This window comes from Plecotus auritus, assembly GCF_963455305.1.
Source record: "Plecotus auritus genome assembly, chromosome: 9".
In the NCBI taxonomy this organism is placed as follows: domain Eukaryota; kingdom Metazoa; phylum Chordata; class Mammalia; order Chiroptera; family Vespertilionidae; genus Plecotus; species Plecotus auritus.
Genome location: NC_137783.1, coordinates 5,952,840 through 5,978,182, shown reverse-complemented (window position 1 = coordinate 5,978,182; position 25,343 = coordinate 5,952,840). Strand labels below are relative to the sequence as shown.

At 51.4% G+C, this 25,343-nt stretch overlaps 1 protein-coding gene across 2 annotated transcripts in view; it reads right to left on the bottom strand.

Annotated features, from left to right (window-relative positions):
* Window positions 1-25,343, bottom strand: part of INPP5A (inositol polyphosphate-5-phosphatase A) — a 145,016-nt gene that overhangs the window by 42,433 nt on the left and 77,240 nt on the right. For both annotated transcript variants that reach the window (XM_080640009.1, XM_080640008.1), the window contains exons 5-6: window positions 14,844-14,907; window positions 6,279-6,382 (exon numbers count right to left, since the gene is read on the bottom strand). In XM_080640009.1, coding sequence (XP_080496135.1) covers window positions 6,279-6,382; window positions 14,844-14,907 — 168 coding nt within the window. The remainder of the gene's footprint in view (window positions 1-6,278; window positions 6,383-14,843; window positions 14,908-25,343) is intronic.

Sequence of the window (25,343 nt, the reverse complement as noted above, 5' to 3'; positions counted from 1 at the left end):
CTGGCAGCATCCCTTACAAACTCCCTGGAGACACGGGAGACCTTGCTGAGTCCTCAGCTCACAAACACCATGTTGAAACGTGTGGATGAGACTGTCCCATTCCCTCCAATACTCCCAGCAGGAGCACGGGGCCTGGTGCACAGTCACCTGGGTCAGCTGAGGGACAGAGCAGGGGGAGGAGGTGTGCCCCAGGGTCAGGCAATGGTGGGAGGCCAGGACTCCGTCCCTGTCTGTGAGCCTGGGATTGCAGGGACGAAGGTAAGTACATGGGAACCAAAGTCGGTGGTGATGAAGTCTCCTCCCTGTGTGAGCGCGGGCCCAGACTCTGCAGTGATTGACTTCTTCATGTACCAAATAACTCAGTGCCTGGGCTCTCCGCCACCCCACAGGCCCTGCACCTACTGTCCCACCGATTTCCTTACTTCCCCTAACGACCAAACTTCACACGTGACATCTAAACACAGGCTCCTGATTCTTCCATGGCCAGCCCTCTGCCTAGAGCCCTCTATTCAACCCTAAATCGTATGTCTCTTGGCTATGTTCTAGACCCGTGGTCGGCAAACTGCGGCTTGCGAGCCACATGTGGCTCTTTGGCTCCTTGAGTGTGGCTCTTCCACAAAATACCACGGCCTGGGCAAGTCTATTTTGAAGAAGTGGCGTTAGAAGGAGTTTAAGTTTAAAAAATATGGCTCTCAAAAGAAATTTCAATCGTTGTACTGTTGATATTTGGCTCTGTTGACTAATGAGTTTGCCGACCACTGTTCTAGACGAACTCATTAATAATCCCTCTGAGTCACCGATTTGACCACATCTAGTTTAGAATCTTATTTTCAGTGGCTATGTCAGGTGCTGAAGCAGCGTCCGTGAGCACCACCCAGCCCCGCATGCCTGACGGGCAGCAGCCTGCGCCCAGTCACTGACAGACCAGCGCCTGAAGCTCAGAGGCGTATTCAATCCTCACATCAGCCACAGGAAGGGCACCACCAGTGCCCATTTTGCAGACCGGGAAACTGAGACTTGGAGGTTAAGAACTGTGCTCAAGGTCACAGAGCGAGTGAGTGGGAGAAGCCAGAATCGGGAATTCGGTGGCTGGTCCTCTCACCCCACCCCAGCTGGGGGCAGGAGTCACCTGGGATGTGGGTGGGGACAGATCCATCTTAACTTGGTGGGGCCCATGTCTCCTAGTGTCAGAGCAGAGACAGGGGCATCTTTCCAGAACAGAACCGCCACCTTGCTTGGTAGGGAGAGGGGCCTTGACCCGCACCCACTGTCTGACTGGCCCCTCCTGGAGAGCTGGCAATTCACCTTCTACCCCAGGCCGCTCCTTCTGTCTCAGTGGGAGGGCAGGCCCTGGGCAGCAGAAAACTGCCCCTCCCAGCGGGGACATGTCAACTCAGCGGTGACCCTGCAAGGCTGTTCCTAACCACTGGCTCCTGCACCCAGAGGCTCCAGCTGGCTGCCCCTCCTCCTTCTTGCCCCCTCCCCATCCCTCCTCTGACTCTGGACCTAACTCTGGAATGTGGGGACACCTCAAGGACATGGCCTCCAGCCTCCATCACTTCTCGGAATGGGAGTCGGTTCGAAGCCAGTCTGTGTGCTAATCTTCTGGTCACTGGCCACCCTCTGAAATCCCATTGAGGTGATGGTGGATGGGGACAGCAGCGGCTGGGGTGGACGGGGATAGCAGCGGCTGGGGTAGATGGGGACAGCACTGGCTGGGGTGGACGGGGACAGCACTGGCTGGGGTGGACGGGGACAGCACTGGCTGGGGTAGATGGGGACAGCACTGGCTGGGGTAGATGGGGACAGCACTGGCTGGGGTAGATGGGGACAGCACTGGCTGGGGTAGATGGGGACAGCACTGGCTGGGGTGGACGGGGACAGCAGCGGCTGGGGTGGACGGGGATAGCAGCGGCTGGGGTAGATGGGGACAGCACTGGCTGGGGTGGACGGGGACAGCAGCGGCTGGGGTGGACGGGGATAGCAGCGGCTGGGGTAGATGGGGACAGCACTGGCTGGGGTAGATGGGGACAGCACTGGCTGGGGTAGATGGGGACAGCACTGGCTGGGGTGGACGGGGACAGCACTGGCTGGGGTGGACGGGGACAGCACTGGCTGGGGTAGATGGGGACAGCACTGGCTGGGGTAGATGGGGACAGCACTGGCTGGGGTAGATGGGGACAGCACTGGCTGGGGTAGATGGGGACAGCACTGGCTGGGGTGGACGGGGACAGCAGCGGCTGGGGTGGACGGGGACGGCAGCGGCTGGGGTGGACGGGGATAGCAGCGGCTGGGGTAGATGGGGACAGCACTGGCTGGGGTAGACGGGGACAGCACTGGCTGGGGTAGATGGGGACAGCACTGGCTGGGGTAGATGGGGACAGCACTGGCTGGGGTGATAAACTTCGAGGTTATCACCATGAAGTGAAAGCCACGTCATGCCCGGGCGGGGAGTAGGGGCCGCCACGTCGTTCACCTTACAATATTAAGTCTCTGCTCAGATCCCCTGTTAATAGGATTCCTTTAGGCAGCAGATGGATGGCAAATACAGGCGGTTTCATCTACTAAAAGACGGCATAAATCACCAGTGAGAAAGGGAGGCTGCGGGAAGGCTCTCGCCACACAGCCTCCCCATGAAAGGCCCGCTTCGGAGCATTAGTGAAATTAATTCATCTTTCATAAGAGCCAGGAGCAGGCCTATGATCTATGGTAACAACCAATTTCTCACTACGGGCAAGAGGAAAAAAATGCCTCGGCCCTGATCGACTACACAAATCTGCTTTTTAAAAATGGTCTCACATTATCTGGAGTGCTGCTCCCAGAGGCAGCATCTGAAAGTCATGCTGAGCCAAAGCCGCCATAAATCAGCAGGGAAAGTTTTGTGAGCTTTATATGCAGGGGCTGTAATTATTTGGAATTGCCTCCATCATGGTAATTACATTTAGATTATCCTTAAGTGATGGTAATAAAAGAAACGGAAATCTGTCTTAAACTAATTCCCTCCCCCAAAATGTGTTCAAATAAAGCGGAAAGACTGGCCTGAAGGCACAGAACAGGGAGGAGCAGGAGACAGCTCCTGCCACAGCGCGTGCCTCCCCACACCAGCTGCACTGACGTGGCGCCCAGGTGCCCGACCAGGACGGACCACCTTCCACTAAGGCGCAGAGCCTATGGATGCCTTGAACACCTCAAAGTGCCTCGTCACTCACAGGACCTTGGAGGTGCCGGCGCTCTCAGTACAGTCACTTTAAGGGACTCACATGGTCCCCCTGGAGACAACTCACTTCTGAAAATGGTGTGACTTCATCTCCAGAGACTCCCGTCTGAGACGAACGCACAGACGCTGAGCCAGTTTCTAATGTGGCAACGTCATATCCAAGGGAACAACCACAGGCACCCTGCAAAGCCAATGCTTGGGTATGGCGGTCCCCTCGTCCCAACTGGAGAGATCGGGGTGCACCCAGTGACAGTGTGGTCACCCTGCAGGTGTGGCAGTGTGGTCACCTGGGGTCAGGACTGCTAAGCACAGGCTTCAGGTTTGGACCCAGGCCACTTGTCCCAGGGGAGGGAGGCAGCCGCTTGCTGTCTGTCCCTAGGGAGCCATGCTGGCACCTTGGGAACAGCACACTGACCCTGGGCATCAAGGCCAAGGGCCATGACCACCCCACCAGGGTGTCTGCCCTCTCTCAGGGATATGCAAGGAGGTGGGACGCCACAGCTGAGGCCCCCAGACCTTGGCCCCTATCCACACCGTCAGCCTGAGCTCCGGCCTCTACTCCCCGAGCCTGGGCCATGGAGGGAGGGGAAACGGGAGCCCTGACCGGTGTGCTGAGCCTGGGAGCGAGTCATGAGCGCCAGAGGCTTCTCCCCAGGAACCTGGCTCCTCCAGGGGAGCCACCCACCAAGGCATGCACCGCCTCAGCCTCCCCGTCCTCTGTCCACCAACACACGGCGACCGTCACAGAAGCCCCTTCTTCAGGGAGCATCACCGCTCACGGCTGACAGACACTGGCACCTCTGGTGACCCCATTTCTAAGGATGAAGATGCAGTGAGAGTCGCCAACAAGTGACAAGAGGACGAGACCCCAGGGGGACCATGTGAGTCCTGGGGGGGTGGGCCGCATGCTGGGGTCCATCACAAGCTGGGTATCCGCGTGTGAGTGGGAACAGCGTCCCTGATACTGAGAGGCTGCTGTGTGGGGAGCGGCCTGGAGAAGCACCTGCCTCGTGGGATCAAGCACTTGGGCTAACCCAGGTACCAGCAGGCGCCCATGCCCTGGACAGAGGGAGGCTGGGAGGAGAGGAGAGCTGAGCTCCAGGGGACAGACGGAGCCAAGCCCAACTCCTCTTCAGTCTGGAGGCCGGCACCTGCTGGCCACTCCCTACCATTTCCCAGCATTTGTAACAGTTCCAAACTTTAAAGTTGCATATAAAGACTTGGAACTGCTTGAGGGGGGAGGCAGGGGGCTTACGGCCTCCCAGCACTGGCTGCAATTGTTACCACACCAGTCCCCTGTCTAGCACTGCCCACTGCCGTCACAGGATCACTCCGGCCAGCCCCGCTGCCCAGCCCCAGCCCTGACCTGGGCATGGCCAGCCCATGGGCACCCCTGTCAGCCTTGCCTCCCCTCCCAGGTCTCCTCTGGGGAACCTCAGCCACCCTAGGTTGGGGGAAAGAGCCCCTCTGGGCTGGGACTAGACCCCAGGATGAGAACAGAAGAGCTAGGACAACCCAGGTCCCAACTCAGCCTCACATGGCCAGTGGTGCCTGAAACCAAGACAGAGAGGGGTGAGGGCTTCCCACTTGTGGGTGTTGGGTCAGGACTGTGGACATTGCCAAGCATGTCCAGCTCCGGGCTGAGCCCCAGCCGCCCTAGGGGCCCTTGCCAAGCTGGTTCTCCTGCTGGGAGGAGGCTGAGGCCCTCCCTGTGCCCCTGTGGCCCCTGGTCACCCTCAGGCAAGGGTCCCAGCCTGTGTGGGCCCCAACACGGACTCCAGGTAAGCAAAGCTGGGTCTGGAATGGGACAGGGCATGGGAGCTTAGCAAAAATTGGACCCTGAAACCAACTTCTTGCCCCTTGACATCTCCAAGGGAACCATGGTCCCACCCCCTTGACAGGACCCACCACGGCCAACATTCAGGGAGGAACCCAGGAGCCACAGCATCGGCTGTGCTCAGGGAAGGTCCAGAACTGAAGCTTCCAGAGCTTTCGGGCATGCCTTCCTCCAGCCTCAGGCGGAGCAGCCAGGCCGGGAGGCCGGGCCTCTGACACTGCGTCCTTGGCTCGGGACAATGGATGAGGAAGTCGTGCCCTGGCGTGACAAGAGGGCCATCCTTTACGGAGGCAGCCACAATTCCTTCACTCTGGGCTCAGGTCATAAAACAAGTTAATAAAGTTGTGGCCTTGCTGAAGATCAGCTGGGAGCGCAGGTGGGGCGTCTGCTGAGCAGCGGGCAATCCTCACACAGAAGGGACTGGAAGCAATCCTTCTTGCGGCTGAGCACACCTCTGTCAGGGGGGCGGGCGCCCAGGCCTCCATCTCGCCTGAAGGCTTCAATCAGCACCACATCCGGCCCCAGTTAATAGGAGATAAAGGACAGGTGACCAACTCTGGATCAACACGTGAGGGCACAGGATTAGGAGACTCCAAAGTGCCGGTTATAATGTCGACTAAAGACACAGGATCCGAATTGGTGTGTGCGGTGCAATGCGCATAAAAGTAACAAAGCGACACAAGATGTAGTAAAACCCACAGGAAAGACACCAGCATTTTCTGACTGAGTCTGAGCCATGGGTGGCAAATAATCGCACCCTTTCCTTAACCTCTCATCTGTATGAAGCAGCCACTGCCTGGGACCGGGAGGGCTCTCGGCTGTGCCTCTCGCAGGAACACGCCCCGTGTGTCACTGCCTGGCACACCATAGCTATGAAGGCTGGGTAGGTCATGGCCAGACTGACCTGCTCTCAGCCCAAGCCAAACTGAACAGATAATCACCTTCCTGTATCGCTGGGGATGGTTCCTCTCCCAGAAAATAAGGATTAGAAAGTTTACCAGTTGTTTGAACAATGAACACTGCAGGTTCTCTCAGCTCTCACCTAGGACAACCCATGAACCGACGCACACCTCAGATCCTCCCAGAAAGAGAACGTGGGAGCGTGGCAGCAGAGATGTGATCCCCACCATGATATGAAGACGCCATGTCCTAAATGTCCCTTCTCACGTGACCACCCTGAAAAGTAAGTGCTTTGGGAGAAAGGGGCACGGGCTCCGGACGTACCTCGGGGAAGTAGTCCTGCGGGAACTTCTCTTTCTCCAGCATGGGCGTGCTCTCCAACGTGTCAGAGTAGATCTCTTTGCCAGTGACTTTTTTATACTTCTTAGCTAGAAAAGAGCAGATGAACAGTGTGAATAAGCATGTCACTCCATCCAACCAGCCATACCCTGGGGGGTCCCGTGTCCCACCCATGTAGCCCTGTGGGGAGCAGGGAGTGATGAGGGGGACCAGACAGGGGGCGCCGACCCAGCAGGCTAGCTGCTCCCGGGAACGCTGTGATTTGTAAATCGCTGGTCCGCCACCTGGAGTCTGACACGCCACTTCATTATCCACTAACACTCCCAGCCTGCAGATTTACAGGGGCTAATTGGCATCCTCCGTTAACACCGTGAGTATGTTTAAGAGGGCTGTGGAATTACCGTTCGCTCATACCTTAATACAAATTTATTTAATAACATTGATTCCCTCCACATCCAGCCAACATCACTCATGTGCAAGGACGAGGGGTTTTTATGTGAAATGGAGAGAAGAGGGCACAGAGACCAAGCTCCTAGCCGTCTGCCCGCCACCTCACTGGACAAGATGTCCTGCTGGGCCACCCCCACCTGGGCTGACCCCTGCAGACAGGGCTGGGCCTGGTTCTCTCACACCAGGACCTGGGGCTTCTTTTCACGGATGGTAACCCCACGCCATGGTGGGGTCTGGTGAAGAAATGTATGAATATGTTCCTCAAAGTCTCAGGCCCGGGCTGGTGAAGGGATGCCAGCCTCCGCTCAGGATTCCCTGTAGGGAGCGCGGCTGCATGTAGGCCCACCGAGACCACCACATGCAGGCCCGTCACGACCGCAGCAGAGAGGCCTGCCGGCCCGCACACATGCTCCTCTCTCCAGGAAGGCCCCACATAGCGGATGTCCCTGGGCTGTTAGGAGATTCCTGGAGGCCAACAATGACCAGTTCTGCTGTCCGAGTTTCTGAGGGTCGTGCTCCGAGCCCCACGAGCTGCTCACATCTGTCGTTTCTGGAGCACCATCCCGCCCATGGACCCACTGATGTGGTGGAGCAGCAGAGATGAGACAGGAGGCAGGGACTTGAGGCAGCGTTCCGTGGAGCGTGAACCCCAGGCAAGAGCAAAGCACTAGGGGTGGGGACTCCGAGGGGCTAAAGCAGGAGCCTGGCTGTGACCTATACAAGATGCTTAGTGACTTAGGGAATTAAGAGCAGGGCAGGTGGAAGTGAGCTGCTCCCCAAGTGCTGGGCTGTGCCTGCTGTGTCCCTGGTCCCCCAAGGTCCCGCAGCGCATCGCCATGCCCTCGGAAGGCATCAGAGGGAGATGGGCCCAGTTAGCCAGAGGCAGGTACCCAGGGGCAGGTGGGCACAGGCCTGTGTGAGCAAACAAGGACCCGTCCATAACACCCATTTGCCACTGGAATGTGCAGAAGGGCGTTTAATCACCGAAGCACTTACTGGAACCACCCATCCATCTCTGCAGAAGGACAGCATTTATCAAACATCAGCCCCACGCAGCCGTCACCACTCTGAAGAGGTCGAAGGGAGACCTGCCCAGGTAGCAGACACAGGAGTGGGGGCTAATGCCCAGGGGAGAACCGGTGTCCCACCAGCGATGTAGCAATTCTTACAGATTCCACCTGTGCTGCGGGCTCCCTGACCCACCTCCCCCAGGGCCTTTCCATGGCCTTCACCTCCCAGGAGCCCTGAGAACATGGACATGGACACAGACATGGGACATGGAGATGAGACATGAGAGTGGACCCGGGCACCGGACATACAGATGCCCACGGGTAAGGGCACGGGACACAAACACAGGACGTTGTCTGGGCCTCTTGGGACATGGCAGGGGAAACAGAGCCTCCAAGTGTGGCCACAGGGAGAGGCCAGGCAGAGCACGGGGTGGACGAAGAGCCAGAATGGTGGGGAAGGAGGAAGGGGAACTCTGCCAGGGCAGGGAGAGGGCCTGTCGGAGAAATGAGCACCAGCAGCAAGGACGGGAAACGGGAGACCGGTCCCAGGCAGGGCTGAGCCTTGGCCGGTCTGGAGGACTGAGGGGCCTCAAAGCTCCAGCCCTGGCAGCAGCTCCGCCCTCTGCCCAGATCTAAGGTCATTCCTGCTCCTCCCAGACAGTCACCTGCACAGTGACACAGCTGCTGCTGTCACGGCTGGGAGGGCTGGCCACGTGGCTCTGGGACCTCGCTGACCTGGGTGGCACTGCGCACATGCCAGCACCGAACACATGCACTCCATTCCTCACCCATGAGGAGCCCAGCCACACGCTGCTCTTTCCTGAGGCCCCTCGGCTAACAGCCAGGGCACAGCTCGCCTGTCTCTGAGGATAAGGAAGAACATTCTTTCTCTATGTCTGTTCCGGTGCAGGACTCCTCCTGGCAAAGCTCGAGCCCTCACAGGAGCCACCAGGGCTGCCAGTCCATGCGGCAGGGGACGGACGCCTGGGGGTGCCTGTTTGGTGGGCTGAGACTCAGTCTGCCTGGGACTCAGTTTTGCAGGAGCCCTGCACTGAACAGACTTCGAAAGACTATTGTATTGTATTTAACCTTGGTCCTACAACCTTGCTTATTAGTACAGTTTTGTTGTTGTTGTTGATTCCTTGGGGTTTTCTACAGAGATAATCATGTCATCTGAGACGAAGGCAATTTTTCCACGCTCCCTCCAATCAATAAGCCTTTTATTTCATTTCCTTGTCTTACTGCATTAGCTGAGATGCCAGTATGACGTTGAAGAGCTATGGTGAGAGGGTCATCCTCGCCTTGTTCCTGATCTCAGCGGGAAAGCACCTAGGTTCTCACTATTAAGTCTCACGTTAGCTGTAGGTTTTGTAGCTTTATCAAGTTGAGGAAAGTCCCCTCTATTCTTAGTTTGCTGAAAGTTTTTATTAAACATGGGTACTGAATTCTGTCAAATGCTTTTCTGCATCTATTAATATGATCATGTGACTTGTTAGCCTGTTGGTGTGGTAGATTATATTCATTTATTTCTGAATGTTGAACCAGTCTGGAATAAATATCAATTGGTTATTGTGTATAACTTTTCTTATGCCTTGTTGGATTCTAGTTGTTAATTTGTGTTTAGAATTTCTACATTTTATATTCATGATAGATATTGGTCTGTAGTTTTTTTTTTTGTGTGTGTAATGTTTTTATCTGGTTTTGGTATTAGGGTAATGCTGGCCTCACAGAATGAGTTAGGAAGTATTTCCTTGCTTCTATTATCTGCAGGAGATTGTAGAAAATTGGTATGATTTCTTCTTTAAATGTTTGGTTGAATTCACCAGTGAAATCATCTGAGCCTAATGCTTTCTTTTTTAAAGGTTATTAATTATTGATTCCATTTCTCTAATACATAAAGACCTATTCAGAATATCTAGTCCTCTTTGTATGAGTTTTGGTAGATTGTATATTTAAAAGAACCGGTCCATTTAAGTTATCAAATTTATAGGCATAGACTTGTTCATAAGATATCTTTATTATCCTTTAATGTCTATAGGATCAGTAGTGATGGCTCCTCTCTCAATTCTAATATTAGTAATTTGTCTTGTTTTCATTGGTTAGCTGGCTAGAGGTTTATCAATTTTATTGATCTTTTCAAAGAACCAACTTCTGGTTTTGTTGATTTTCTTTACTGAGCTCCTGTTTCCAATTTCATTGATTTATGCTCTAATGTTCATCATTTCTTTTCTTATGCCTACTTTGGATTTAATTTGCTCTTCTTCTAGTTTCCTAAGGCAGAAGCTTAGATTATTGATTCTACATCTTTTTTCTTTTTTCTTTTTAATATATGCACTTGCTGCTATCAATGCACTGCTTTCACTACATCCTACAATTTTGCTAAGTTGTGTTTTCACTTTCATTTAGTTCAAAATATTTTTAAAATTTCTCTTGAGACTTCTTCTTTGATCCATTATGTTATTTAGAAGTGAGATGTTTAATGTCCCACATATTTGGGGGTTTTCCAGTTATCTTTCTGTTACTGATTTCTAGCTTAATTCCACTGTGGGCTGTGTTTCTCTTCTTTTAAATTTGTTGAGGTGTGTTTTACAGACTAGAATGTGGTCTGTCTTGGTGAGTATTCTGGCTGATTTGAGAAGAATGCATTCTGCTGTTGTTGAACGGATTATTCTATAAATGTCCATTAGACCAGGTGATTGATGGTGCTGCTGAGTTCAACTCTGTCCTCACTGACGGCCTGCCTGCTGGGCTGTCCATCTGTGAGTGAGGGGTGTTCTAGTCTCCAGCTATGAGAGTGGACCCATCTGGTTCTTGTTGTAGTTCTATCAGTTTTTGCTTCATGCATTTGATGCTCTGTTGTTAGGTGTATACACATTCAGGATTATCATGTCTTTTTAGAGAATTAATCCCTTTACCATGATGTAAAGCCCCTCTTTATCCCTGATAACTTTCTGTGCTCTGAAGTCTGTTCTGTCTGAAGTTCATATAACTACTCTGCTTTCTTTTCACTAAGTGTGTTAGCAGGGTATATTTTTTCTAGCCTTCCTTTACTTTTATCTATCTATCTATCTATCTATCTAACTGTAAGTTTCTAGTAGACAATAGTTGGATCTTGTTCTTTTTTTTTTTTAACCACTCTGACAATCTATCTTTTAATTTGTGTATTTAGACCATTCACATTTAAAGTAATTATTGATGTAGTTGAACTCATACCTTCCATATTTATAGCTTTTCTATTTATGGCCTTTATTCTTCGTTTCTTTTTGTCTTCCATTCTTTTTCTGCCTTCTCTGGTTAAATTAAACATTTTATATGATTCCAACTTTTCTTTTACTCTATCAGTTGTACTTCATTAAAGACATTTTAGTGGTTGTCAAAGAGTTTGCAATAAACATCTACAATGAATACAAGTCCATTTTCAAATAACACTATACAGCCCTTATACCATTTCTATCGTTCACTTCACTTATCCAATAGCTATTGTCACCCAATATATTGTTGCTATAATACTTAGAACGAAAGTTATCTGTTAGATTAGTACAGAATAAAAAAATAAGATATTTTATCTTCATTTATTCCTTCTCTTACACTCTTTTTTCTTTTTTTTTAACATAGCCCCAAGCTTCCGCACCTGTATCACTTTTCTTCAGACCAAGAGCTCCTTTTAACATTTCTTGTAAGGCAGGACTACAGGAAACAATCTCCCTCAACTTTGGTTTGTCTGAGAAAGTCTTTATTTCTCCTTCATTTTTTAGGGAGACTTTTGCTGAATACAGAATTCTAGGTTATTTCCCCGTCCCCAAGAACTTAAGCACTTCACACCACTCTCCTTGTGTGCATCGTTTCTAAAGAAAAGTGGATGTTAATTCTTACCCTTGTTCCTTTAAGATCAGGTGTTCCCACTCACCCCTTCCCTCTTTATCTTTGGATAGAATCTGCTTAGGTGTAGACTTCCTGGTATTTATCCTACATGACCTCTCTGAGCTTTCAAGATCTGTGGATTCGTGTCCATCATTACTTTTGGAAAATTCTTGGCCAGCATTACTTCAAGTATTTCTTCTGTCCCTTTCTGTCTAATTTTTCCTGTTGGTATTCCCATTATGCATACGTTACACCTTTTGTAGTTGTCCCACACTTATTTTTTCCTTCTTAATCCTCACCCAAGGATATGCTGATTGATTTTTACAGATGGAGGATAAGAGAGAGAGACAGTGTGAGAGAGAAACGTCAATTTGTTGTCTCCTGTATGCATGTGCCCCAACTGGGAATCAAACCCACAACCTTTTGATGCACAGAATGATGCTTCAACCCATTGAGCCATCTGGCCAGGGCCCCCATAGTTCTTAGACATTTGTCCTGGCTTTTTTTCTCTTTCCCTTTTCAGTTTGGAGAGTTTTCATTTTCTAGTTCACTGATTCTTTCCTCAGCAACATCCAGTATAAGCCCTTCAAAAGCACTTGTCATTCATGTCACAGTATTTCTGATTTTCAGCTTTTCCTTTTTATTCTTCCTGAGAGTTTCCATCTTTCCTCTTATGTTACCCATCTGTTCTTGCATGTCCATCGTTTCATTTAAATTCCTCAGCAAATTAATCTGTTATTTTTAATTCCCAGTCTGATAGTTCCAAATCTAGGTACTATCCAAGTCTGTGCATGCTTTTCTCTTCAGGGTATATTTTTACCTTTTAGCACGCCTTATAGTTTTTGTTGAAAGCAGCACAAAAATAACTGGGTAGGAGAAACTGAGGTAGACAGCCCTTCCATATGAGGCTGATGATGACCTGGCGAGAGCTGGGCTATTTCCTATGCGGTCAGAGGCTAAAATAGCCTCCCGGGCCTTGCTCCTGTTTCCTCTGCTGTCACGGGCTCCTGTGCTCTGCTGTCACGGGCTCCTGTGAGACCCCTTTGCAGAACTTCCCATCATAAGCCTTGCTGGGATGCTGTGGAGTGAGGTTTGGGTGGAGGAAATATGTCCTATAGTCCCCTGAGTAGAGCTCAGTCTCTCAGTCAGTATGTGCCCCTCACATGTGCTTCTCAGCACCCCGAAAGCTGGTCCTCAGGCATTTCCCTCTCAAGCAGCCCACACTCGGCCTCCAGCACCTGGTCAACACCCTGCAGTGTCGCCCAGAGGGGGCTGCAGTGACGGTCTCCACCAGTAGCTCTGCTGCTCTGGGTCTGCCCGTCTCAGCTCTGCAGCAGCGGTTTGCCCCGTGACCTCGCTTCGCCAAGGAACCTAAGAAGAGTCGTCCAGTTGCAGTTTGTTTGGCTTTTCTTGTTGTGAGGACAGAGCTGAAGACGTCCAAGATCTTCACATGTTGGACCGGAAACTGGAAGTCCCTTTCATCCCTTTTCATCTGTACCTTTGGGAGTCCTGCAGTTTCTAAGTAGGTACTTACTTTTGTTAAAATTCGGGCTATTTTTTATAAAAGTGTATTCAAACTTTTCACAAATTCTGGATTGCTTTTGTTGTAACTCAATTCAAGGAAGAAGAGTGAGCCCCAAAGAGCAGGGCTGCGGGGCAGGGGGAAGGCAGTGCCCCTGCCTGAGATGCCGGCCTCGCCCTGCACCCTGCACCCTGCACCCTGCGCCCCACATCTGCACCCATATCTGCACCCCTCCCCTGCTCCTCATACCCCACACCCACACCCCGCCCGTATCCCATGTCCCACACCACGCCCTACATCTGCATCCCACACCCCGTACTGCACCCCATACCCTGAACCTGCAACCCACACCCCACCCTGCTGTGGGGCAGCAGTAGCACCCACTGTGCTGGGACACTGTGAGTGTTTTCAGAACTGACACATTCTCCTGGCACACAGGAGAGCTCAGAGCATGTTCAATGGACATGCATGTACTATTACAGCTCTTCTCATGGACAATGTGGAGGCCTAGGGTAAGGTTGTGCTAGAATCATGCATACCTCCAACATACAGTTTTAAATAAACTGTGGGCCAGCAGGCACTTCCTGACTGATCGGATTCGGTAGTAAAATATGTATGCAAATGGGTACTTAACGAAAGGACCAGTTCAGCAGATCGGCTCATATCCAAGCCTGTGGTGCAGGTGACCAGCATCACCCACCTCTACTGCCAGCCCCACCGGGACCTCCTCACCACTCCCCTGTCGATAAAGGATACACTGGTGCCGGGGCCCATGAAGACTGTAGTCAGAGCCAAGGTCACTGTGGGAAAGTTAGATGCTCATTTAAAAGCCTGTAGAGACTCCTCAGGCGGCAGGGCCAGGGAACCCCCACCGGCCGAGTCCTGCTCTCAGCCGGACCAGAGCACTGCTCACGCCGTTAGAAGACTGCTCTCCGTTTCCTAAGGGGTGATCTGTCTCCCAAGTGAGCAAAGATAATGAATCGGAGACACTGACATAATTAGTGGCTCTCCACAGTTATTACAACTTTAATGACATTTCAAATGAACGTGATCTGGCTCACTAGCCTAAATGGAGCGCTGCAGAATTTTCACAGAACCTGAAGATGTAACACTGAGTGGAAGATAAAAGGACCAACATGCCCAATGGAACGGGCGATACCGAAATTTGTCAGATCCGGTGTAACGGCCTCCAGTGCCCCAAGACACAGTGACAAGCCTGTGACGTCAGAGGCAGCTCAGGGAGAATCTTCCAGCACAGCCAGGTGGTGCCTGCCCAGTCAACATGGGACCACGTTTCCCACTTAGCCATAAACAGGCTCTCACTTGTCATTTTGGGATAAGCCATCGTCTCATTCTGTTTCCACTTTGCACATCGGTAGGGACGCAGATGCAGACAGAGCCTTTCCCTTCTACTCGGGCTCTACTGCAGGAGGCAGCGTGGCCTGCGAGCCCTGCCCTGGGAGCAGAGGGGTGGCAGGGGCGGGCGAGGGGGTGAGCTGGCTGGGCTGGGGGACGCAGGCCAGCTGTCCTGATTTTGGTGCAGCCAGAAAGCCAGGTTTCATACGAGGTCCCTGGTTAGTGACTGCCAGTAAGTGACTCAAACCGAGACCACGCCAGTCCCTCACAGGGACATCGGGCAGGGGGTGGGGAGTCTGCTGAGACAGGAAACCCCAGAAGGATTCTGGACAATTGACATCAGAGTCTTACCTTTGAAGTCAAACTGGTAGATGTTTTTTAAGGATTCGTGAAGAAAATAAAAGCTTCCTAGAGCCTGTGGAGCAAAAGAGAGATCAGGTGAGAGACCTGCAGGTGGGTATTTCTAACATAGCCCAGAGCGACGAACAAAATGCTCTGAACTAGAATTAAAGGTGCACTCCTTGTAACTGAGTCACATCATGGAGATCTGCACTGTTCACCATGGGTGACCCTCCGATGCCCGAACACCAGGAGTCCCAGCCCAGGAGCCAGCTGCCAGCGGCATTTCCTCCACAGAGGTGCCATCCAGGTGTCTCACTTCTGCCCCACCACATAAGACAGACACGGGGACACGCAGCCTGTGGGCCAGGGAAGCAGCAACAGGCTGTGCCCGTGCCACCTCACGGGCCTGTCACCATCGCCCTTCCATAGGATGTCTTAATGTGTTTCGGGCAGAACGCACTTAGGAACAGTGTAAGTAAATAAATGTCATTGCGAACATTTAAACCAGTACCTCACTGAATGTGATACAGCTGATATAAGATCATGAAGTTTACAAGAAATAAATGGAAAATACATTGCCAATGCAGGTATGGAAACTGTAATTCATAGAGTCGGAAAATCCATAATTAGCTGTAATGAATATTTAAAGTCAAAGTTCAGCTAACTTTTCCAATGTTTAACCTACTCTATCAATACGGTTCAGGGCCCTCATTTATCACGGTCACGACAACGTCTGCATAGAAATGCGCCCGGGGCCTGCTCTCCGGGTCCTCCGGCCACAGGACCTGTCAACAGTGTGTTTGACGCGTCTGAGAATATTGACTCCTTGCCTGTTTTGCTAAAAACAATTAAAATACTTTTTTACATATTTATAAACCTGACTGTCAAGAGTGCTTATGAATTCCCCATTAAGCGCATTGCAGTCCGGTCACTGCAGGCAGGAGCCCTCCGCCCTCCTGCAGCGGTACAACCTCGCAGGGCATCAACAGTGGAGAAGTCAGCATCGCCCACAGTGCTGAGCCCCTCGGGGCTCTGGGAGGCTGGGCGAGGACCAGAAACAGAACTGGGCAGCCGCACAGGAGGTGCAGCTCCGTATGAACGTGGAAAGTGGCAGGGGACTGTCTCTGAGACGGCTATGGCCTGGACTCCCCACCCACCTGGGCATGGGCAGGAATCAGTGCCCAATGCAGATGAAACCCGCTCCTCAGGAGGCTCAGCAGCTGAACCAGGTCCTGGTGAAAACAAGTGTTGGCAAAGCGACTCAGCCAGTGATGAGCGGCTGCACCCTGACCCTGTTTCCCAGCCGACTGGTATGACCACGGCACAGAGCGCTCCACATCCTGGGACAGAAAGCGACTGGCAGTGGCAAAGCACCGGCTGTCGGGGTCCCCACCTCCCTGACGAGGCCACTGCACAAAGGTGTGGGGCCAGGACAGAACACAGCGCCTCGTCAGAAACGCCTCCATCACTCTTTATTTGCAAACAGATCCAACGCCCAGTGATCGATCATTTCCGCAATTGGGTTGGCAGCCAAAGTACATACCATTAACCTGCGGCCTCCCCATCCGGCTCACTTGTTCATGAGACAGAATTCCTGACACTCAAATCAAGTCGACTTAGCAGTAAAGGGCACACGGGAACACATTTTTCTTCTCCAGATACCACAAAAGCGGAAAAAATTGAAGGGCTTCTCACATATGAGCCAAAGGTGGGAAAGGCTGCTTTCACCTGTGTCACCAACGTCCTTGTGAAAATGTCACCACTGCCCCGGTCAGTGTGGCTCAGTCGGTTGGGTGTCGCCATCCCATGAACCAGGAGGTCATGGTTAAATTCCCGGTCAGGATACATGCCCGAGTTGTGGGCTCGATCCCCAGTAGGGGGCGTGCAGGAGGCAGCCAATTGATGTTTCTCTTTCACATGGATGTTTCTCTCTCCCTCTCCCTTCCCCTTTCTCTGAAATCACTCCTATATAATAAAAGGGTAATATGCAAATTGACCATCACTCAAACACACAAGATGGCCGCCCCCATGTGGTCAAAGATGGCTGCCCCCATGTGGATACAAGATGGCTACCACAAGATGGCCAGCAGGGGAGGGCAGTTGTGGGCGATCAGGCCAGCAGGGGAGGGTAGTTGGGAGGGACCAGGCCTGCAAGGAAGGGCAGTTGTGGGGGACCAGACCAGCAGGGAAAGGCAGTTGGGAGCGACCAGGCTTACAGGGGAGGGCAGTTGCGGGGGACAAGGCCTGCAGGGGAGGGCTGTTGGGGGGACCAGACCTGCAGGGGAGGGCAGTTGGGGGGGGACCAGGCCGGCAGGGGAGGGCAGTTAGGGGTGACCAGGCCGGCAGGGGAGGGCAGTAGGGGGCGACCAGGCCGGCAGGGGAGGGCAGTTAGGGGCAATTGGGTCAGCAGGGAAGCAGTTAGGCATCGATCAGGCTGGCAGGGGAGTGGTTAAGGGGTGATCAGGCTGGCAGGCAGAAGCGGTTAGGGGCAATCAGGCAGGCAGACAGGCAAGCGGTTGGGAGCCAGCAGTCCTGGATTGTGAGAGGGATCCCAGATTAGAGACGGTGCAGGCTGGGCTAAGGGACACCCCCCCCACCAATGCACGAATTTCGTGCACCAGGCCTCTAGTAAAAACATATAAAAATGAAAATGTCGCCACTGCGCATTCCCAGGAGCACCAGGTCTGAGCTCCCAGGAGCCTGCAGAGCACGGCAGAAGGGAGCATTCCCCCTAAAGTCACAGGAACAGGCCATCTTCCATCCCTCCCAAGGGACCCGGGCCTGGGGTCCCTTGTGAAACCAACTGCATTGCAGGCTGTGCATCTGACAGCACACCAGCTGTGAATCTCCTTCCCACACTCGTCTCCCCTGTGAGATGGGAGAAATGCTAAGACATTCAGGTTCACATGATCTAAGAGCGCTGAAGACTCAGTACAGGGAGATGGGGTGCATCCCATGAACCTCCATCCCACGATTTCACAGATAGTTTATACCCAGGTAGTACTTGTGCAAACACACACACACATACGCACACAGTGCTTGCTCTCAGGAGATATGCTCCAACCAACTTAGCCACCAGCCAGGGCTGTAACTTTAGTTTTTTAAATGCTACATAATAATCCAACATACCAAAATACTGTAATTTATTTATCTAGTCTTCTGTTGGACATGAAAACTGCTTCCAATGTGTTTGCTATTACAACTGATGCTACAGTGAACATCCTCACATGCACGATGTCCTTGGACACACATGTGCACATATGTATCACATGTGTGTGCATGTAATGACATGCAATTGGAGTTGCATCTTGGGTCATGGGGGATGTGCATTTTCAACACAAGCATCACCAGGTTGCCATGATGACCCACCCTCTACCAGCAGTGTGGAGCAGTGCTGATGTGCCACATACTTGCTAAGACCTGGTGCCATTTTGACCTTTGCCAATTGGATGTGTGTGAAATTATACATCATTGTTGTTTCAACTTGCATTTTCTTTTTTTTTTTTAATATATTTTATTGTTTTTTTACAGAGAGGAAGGGAGAGGGATAGAGAGTTAGAAACATCGATGAGAGAGAAACATCGATCAGCTGCCCCCTGCACACCTCCTACTGGGGATGTGCCTGCAACCAAGGTACATGCCTTTGACCGGAATCGAACCTGGGACCTTTCAGTCCGCAGGCCGACGCTCTATCCACTGAGCCAAACCGGTTAGGGCTCAACTTGCATTTTCATTATATTAGTTGAGCATCTCTTTTTAAGAGTATTGGCATTTTAAGTTTCTCCTGTGAATTTCTTGTTTACATCTTTTGTCCATTTTTCTATTGATCTTTTTCTCATTTGGTAAGTTTTTAAAAATTTCAATATAATCTGGAATTGTTTCTCTATTACTTTGCGTTACAAAGAATTTCTCCCGTTCTTTGGCTTATCTCACCAATCTTTTTATGGCACCTTGCATTAAATGCGAGTTTTTAGTCTTAAAGTAGTCAAATGAATCAATATATTCCTTTGTGGTTTATACCTTCAGGCCGTATCTGAAAGCAGAGCCCTAATCTGACTCCACAGAGAGATTCTCTATATTCCCGTAAAAGTCACAGGGTGTGCTTTTCCCTCAGGTTTTTACAGTAACAGGGATGTCACAGGTCAGGTCTAGCTAGTGCTGTGTCATCCCACATGGAGCTCCACCTGGTCAGGTCCCATTGTTACTTACGTCATACCCTCATGCACCACTTTTTGTCTGGGGGTCTATTTGGGGGTCTGTTCTTTGAACTCTCCATTCGGTTCCATTGTTCTATTTCCAATAACACTTCTTCCTGTTTCAGCTTTACAAGAAGTCTTCATATTTAGTAGCATAAGTGCCCCATTTTATTTTTCTTCACAATTGCTTTTGTTATTTTTTGCCCTTTGTACTAGTATTTCCATATGAACTTCAGAACTGCTGCCAAGTTACACTCAAAACACCCTGCTGGGCTAGGATTATAAATGCTGAGACTACAGATTGATTTGGGATGAGCTGGCATATTTATGATATTCAGTCTTCCTTCCCATACATGATATATCTTTAACATATATTGAGGTCTTACTAATGTCCTATAATGTTTCATAATTTTCTTCATGAAGGTCTTGAAGATCTTTTGTTAGATTTATTCTTAGGTATCCTTTAGTTTCTATTGCTACTAGAAAATATAATTTTTAAACCACCACTGGTTTAGAACCATTTGTTCCAGCATATAAAAATGCTGTTGATTTTTGTATATTGAGCTTATATCCAGCAACCTGGCTCAGCTTACTCTTAGTTCTAATAATTATAAATTATCTCTGATAATTTGTAAGGACTGCTTGTTTTGGTTTGTTTCTTCTTTTTCACAATCCTTACACCATTTCTTTGCTTTTTTTTTCTTTTTTTTTTGTCTTGTTGCCAGATGTCCTGGTTCCAAGCTGAACCGAAAAAAACCTGGCCTGTGCCGAGAACAGACTGTGTTCTGGGGGTGGAGAGGGCTGAGGGGAGTGGGACAGCGGGGATATAACATAACTGAATATGGGATTTGCAGATAAACTAAAAGTAGGCCAGTAAGAAAAGGAGGGTCAGAGTGCCCCCAGGGCTTGAAGAGAGGAGCTGAGGGACGGAGCTGCCATTTTCTGAGGCAAAGGAGACAAATGGAGGCACGAGAGATGTGGTGGAAAATGAGGAAATTGGGGTAAACCTGTTACCTGAGATGTCTCTTGGACATCCAAGTGGGGACGCCACGCAGGTATTTGGATTCATGCGTCTGAAGATCAGGGCCATGTCTGAGTGAAAAGGGCCATTTTTTTTGTCGTTGAAGATTGATATTTGAAGTTGTGTGAATGCTGAGTGGAGAGAAGTTCCCTTCTCACGCCTGAGCCCTGCAGCATTTCATAGGTTAGAGGTCGGGCCATGAGGCACATCGGAGCGCGGAGACAGTAGAGCTGGCCTGGTTGAAGGGATAAGTGATCACAGGCATTTCTGGTTTTTAATTGGTTAGTGAATTGCTGTTAGAGATTTTCAATGTTAAGTCAGGCTTGCATTCCTGGCATTAACCTATCTGACCAGGATGCATGTTTTATGGATTCCACCTGCTAACACTAGGTTTAGGAATTCTGCCTCATTTCTAAACTTGCCTCCGTTCTCGCCACCCCAGTGAAATTATCCTATGCCAAGTCTGCAGTGACATTCCACTTGCAGATCCAGGGATACTTTCATGCCATTCAGCTTCTCAGAGCACAGGACCCCTAACCCTTCAAGCACCTTTACCTCCAGGTTTCTGGACACCACGCTGCCTCTCTGGAATCTCCTCCTCTGGGTGACAATGACACACTGGGTTTGCTTGGGGTCCCTAACAAAGGCTACCCCATGCCTTTGTTGTGGCCCCATCCCTCGTCTTCCAGGTAACACTCTCACCTGCACAGCGCCTCCTGAAGGCCGCCTCATAGGCCCAGGGCAGCAGTCCCCATGTGGATGTCTCTCTCACAAGGAGTCCAGTCCCTCCCCCGCCTAGCAGGACATTCCTGCTCCCCCAGCAAACGGTAGATCTCTCTAGATTCCTCCAGCTGCTTCCCCCACCATGTCCCTCCCAACACCCTCCACATCTCTGACCTTCCACATCTCTGCACCCTACTGCCAGTGGACTCTTTTGTGGACCCCTGCTTCCTCCCCCAGTACTGCCCCCTCAGCCTCTTATTCACCAGATGCCAAGGCGACCTTTTGAAAAACTAAAGTCTGATTCTGCCAATCTTCTGCTTCCAGTGACCTCCAGCACAAGCCTGCTCACCCAGGTCCCTCATACGCACCCCCAGCTCACAAAGCCAATTTCTGCCGTCATTAGGGTATTTCCCTGCTTTGCCTTGCCAACTTTCAACTTTTTCTCACATGACCCCGCCCCGTCTCCCGCCGCGTACGTCTTCATGGAAATGCTGCCTCCTCCCAGCAGCCCTCCCAGATTGCTCTGTGTGTAGAGCCTCAGCAGCCCCAGGCACAGTCTCTGTCCTTGTGCCGTGCTGCCCACTCTGGCTGTGAGCTTCTTTCCTTCCCACCACCTGTCTTCTTTTCTGGGAGGGGAGGGAGGCTCCTTGAGGATGGTCTCGTCGCCTCTGAGTCCCCAGCACAATGCTTGGTGCACGGCAGGAGTCTGAAGATCCTGGTTAAATGACCGAGGTGTGGAGACCCAGGACACCCACAGGAGTGACTGGCTAAGCTGCTCGGGAGCTAACGTGCAGGACTGTCTACTCAAGCTTTAAAGGGCAACCCAAGGCATCGCTTTCTTCCAAGAAGCTGAACACGACTGCAAAAAAATCACACACTTTTACCAAGAGGAGGACCAACTCTTTGACAAGAGTAAAAGACTGCAGAGTCCCAAGACTCCCGGTTTTAATAAAATTTAATAGATTGAGTAATAAATCAAAGCTAAGTTACTATCACTTTCATTAGATTATAAACAATAATAAATGAAACAAAGCTTTTGTTTAAATCAATGCAGCGCTTCATTGATCTCTCCCTGTATAATAAACTCACGGGCGGCCGGTCTAATGGGATGAGGCGGCATGACTGCCCATCTCGCCCAGCCTTCTCCAGGAGGGCAGCGTGTGGGAGAGGTCGCATTTAGCATGTCACTGTCAGGAGGCTGCTCCACCTCTCCGAGCAGCTTTGTCACCATCGAAAATGAGAGCTGACTTCTTTACAAAGTACTGACTTTCCAATTTCAGCTTCTGGGCTAAACGTGAAATGACGGCACAAAGGTGTCCCCCCGTCTGACCCTCACCGCCCAGCCCTCTCCAGGCTGGCTGCCTGCTTGAGAGATGCACGTATAATTTCATTTTGTCTCCCGTCCAACAGCCGACATCAGAAGTTAATTAAATTGGTTGTCCATTGTGTTCATCTACTTACAAAGTTAATGATATCTGTTCCTGAATTAAAGAGCATTTTATACAGCGCGCACCATGGGAGCTGGCATGCGTACACCGGGGTGCTGAACCCTGTCACAGCCCTGGTTGTAGTGTCCCCAATTAGGCAGCCCAGCAAGGGGCCGGCAGAGCACAGCAATCGTGACAGGGAGGGTAAACACTCCAAGCAACAGCCACTTAATGTCCCGTGTGGCCCACGATAAATCCAACAGATGAATGTGCCTGTTAACATTTCATATCATGGCAGTGAGGAACAGCCATGGGGGGCGAGGCGGCCTTTACAGACGGGCTGCTGGGAAGGGGTGCCCCGGAGGGTGCTGATGGCCACGCGATGGGTGACGCCAGATTCGCAAACTGCAGGGGACACTCGCATCGCACTGTGTCTGGGGCGAGGTCACGCACTGGCTCAGGCACAGCCTTGCTGAGAACTGGCTCACTTGTTCACAAATGGTCCCTGACATCCAGTCCTGCTGCCCTGGCAGGCGGCCGGAAGTCTCGCTGAATAAACGGCCCAAAGTGAGATGGTGTGATGCAAGGGACAGTGATGGGTGCTTCATACGAAGGGTCAGCTTCTGAACATGGGCAATGTCCACAGGATGCCCTGACAAAGGGCCGTGAGCTCGGGGAGGCACCGAGGGCCAGGGTTTCGCCGGGCCAGCAGGAAGCGGGTGCTGCCAATCGCCTGGGACTGAGGGTGGTGGAAGGAAGCATCCAGCTTCAGACACGTTGAGGTTGCAATGGCTGTAAAACACCGCAGGGAGACATCGAAGGCAGTTGGGCGTGTGGGACTGGGGTCCAGGACAGAGGTCTGGGTGCAGATGTAAATGGGCATGGCCCACGTGAGGTCTTCTCACTGAGGACTGACTAGAGCCAGAGAAAGGGCAGGGCCAGGGACTGGCCCCAGGACTGCCGTTGGGGAGGGACTGGGAACAGGAGAAGAGCCTATAGAGAGACTGCCAAGGTGGCCATTGTGGACGTGGGTGGCCAGTGTGGACACAGGATGGCCAGTGGAGACACAGGGCAATCAGTGGGACAAGGTGCAGTCAAGGAGAAGGACGGATCCAGGGGCACGTGGTGTGTTAAAGGTGAGTGGGGGAGGAAGTGGCCATGGGCCCTGATCTGCCGGCACATCAAGGGCATGGATACAGGGTGACCCTGGAGTCCACACTCTAGAGGCCAGTGGTGCTGTGAGCACACCCAAATGGTAGGTTCAAAGAAACTCTGGCAGGGGAAGTCCCAGCTCTGTCAGTTGGCTGTAGAGATGGCAGCCGCTACTCCTCACCCCGAGATCTGCCCGCGTGTAAGGAACGAAGGTGCCTGAGAGAGCGGCGGTGCCGTCCACACTGAGAGTAAGAAGCAGGCGCAGATGCACGGAGGCCCCTGCCGGTCCTGCCCTTCCTCCTGGGCCAGGGCGGGGCTGCTCAGAGGACGTGGCCCAGGCACTCGCCATCGGGGAGCCACCGCATGGAGACGTACAGGGTCATCGTCAGTCTGGACCCTCCCAGCTCTTTTCCCACATGTACTCTCCCAGGTCCTTTCCCACACGTACTCTCCGGCTAGTGTTCAACACGTTGTCCTGGACCTTCCTTTCCAACAGGAAAATCCTACTACTTCTGCCTGATTTAACAGACTTCATGAGCTGATGCCTGACAACAGGTGGGAGAGGAATCGGCTCCCCGTGCCCGTTCATTGGGGAGGGAGCTGAGTGCGCAGAGGAGCCCACATCTCGGACTCATACCATGTGCCCGGCACCCAGCTAGGTGACAAGAAGAAATGGCGCAGACCTAGCCGTCCTCTGCAAGCACCCAAATGATTTTTCAGTTTTCCTTTCCGAATGAGAGTCGCTTGCAATATGCATGTGAATATTGCTTTTCCCCATAATATAGACTTTGCACACAGAAAGTTTCAGTGGCGAGCAAGAAATATGTCAGTCTTAAAATAACAACTAGTTTAAATTATGAAGTTTATTATCATATTTTCCATGTCTAAATGATTACAAAAGTAAATCAATAAACTTTTATGCCAATTAAATTATGTGGAGAGTTTGTATCATAATTAAAGCAGCTCTGACTTTTATCTTTTGTCTTCCAAAAATCATTAGCTTTTCAATTACAGTTTCGTTCTTACAGATGTTCTGGAGAAGCAGGCCATGTGCATTATGCAGAGAGGCTAATTAGAGCGAGTGCACTTTAAGAGATGACAACACTCAGCACAAGCTGTTTACAAAATACCTGCTGCCCTTAGGAGAGCTCAGGGCACAGAAAATGCTGCCCAAAAGGCTTAATTGATTTTTAAATTGCAATTAGATTGGGAAACCGCCATTTCCTTCTGTTTCAAATAACTGAGCTCAGTCCCTTTGCACAGACATGCCAACACAGCAGCTTTCTTCCAGGGGCTGCTGCCTCCTCCTTCCAACGCAGAGGTGGGAGCCTCCGTGTCCACCCACCTCTGATCGCCTCTCAGGCAGAGGCCGCTGCAGCAACAGCCCTGACTCACCACTAGCCACCGCATGTCCCTGTGGCCCCAGCCAGAAGGAGGCAGACGCTGGAGGAGGCTGCAATGTACCCACAGTCCCATCATCTGAAGAAAACACCTCTTGGTCCTCACCTCTCTTCGGGGGCCAAACAGCCCTTACGGGAAAGCGATGTCTCACTAACGGCCTGGACATAAACCAGAGCCCGTGAATGGCGCGGAGGAGTGACACCCGTCAACCACCCTCTGGGCAACCCTCACCACTTGGACACCGCTGCCTGACCACATGGAATCTACCATGTTCCTTAAAAAGGAAAAGAAGACGGATCAGTGTTTCTGCAGGACCAAGAAGAAGGGGAGGCAGAGGGTCAAAAGGTGTTTCCCACAAAAAAGAGGGGAATGCTGACATGTTGTTTGCTGGTGGGGACCAGGGACCCCGGGCATCCTGTCCCTGCTGCTCACAGAATGTGCTGGTGGGAATGACAAGCCAGGATGCAGCGGGAGAGGCTGACAAGTGGGTGGATGCTGGTAGGAGGAGGACAGGGCTGGGTGTGGCGAGGGATGGGTGTGGCGAGGGAACACGGGGGTGCCAGGGCCAGGGCTGCACAGAAGATGGTGG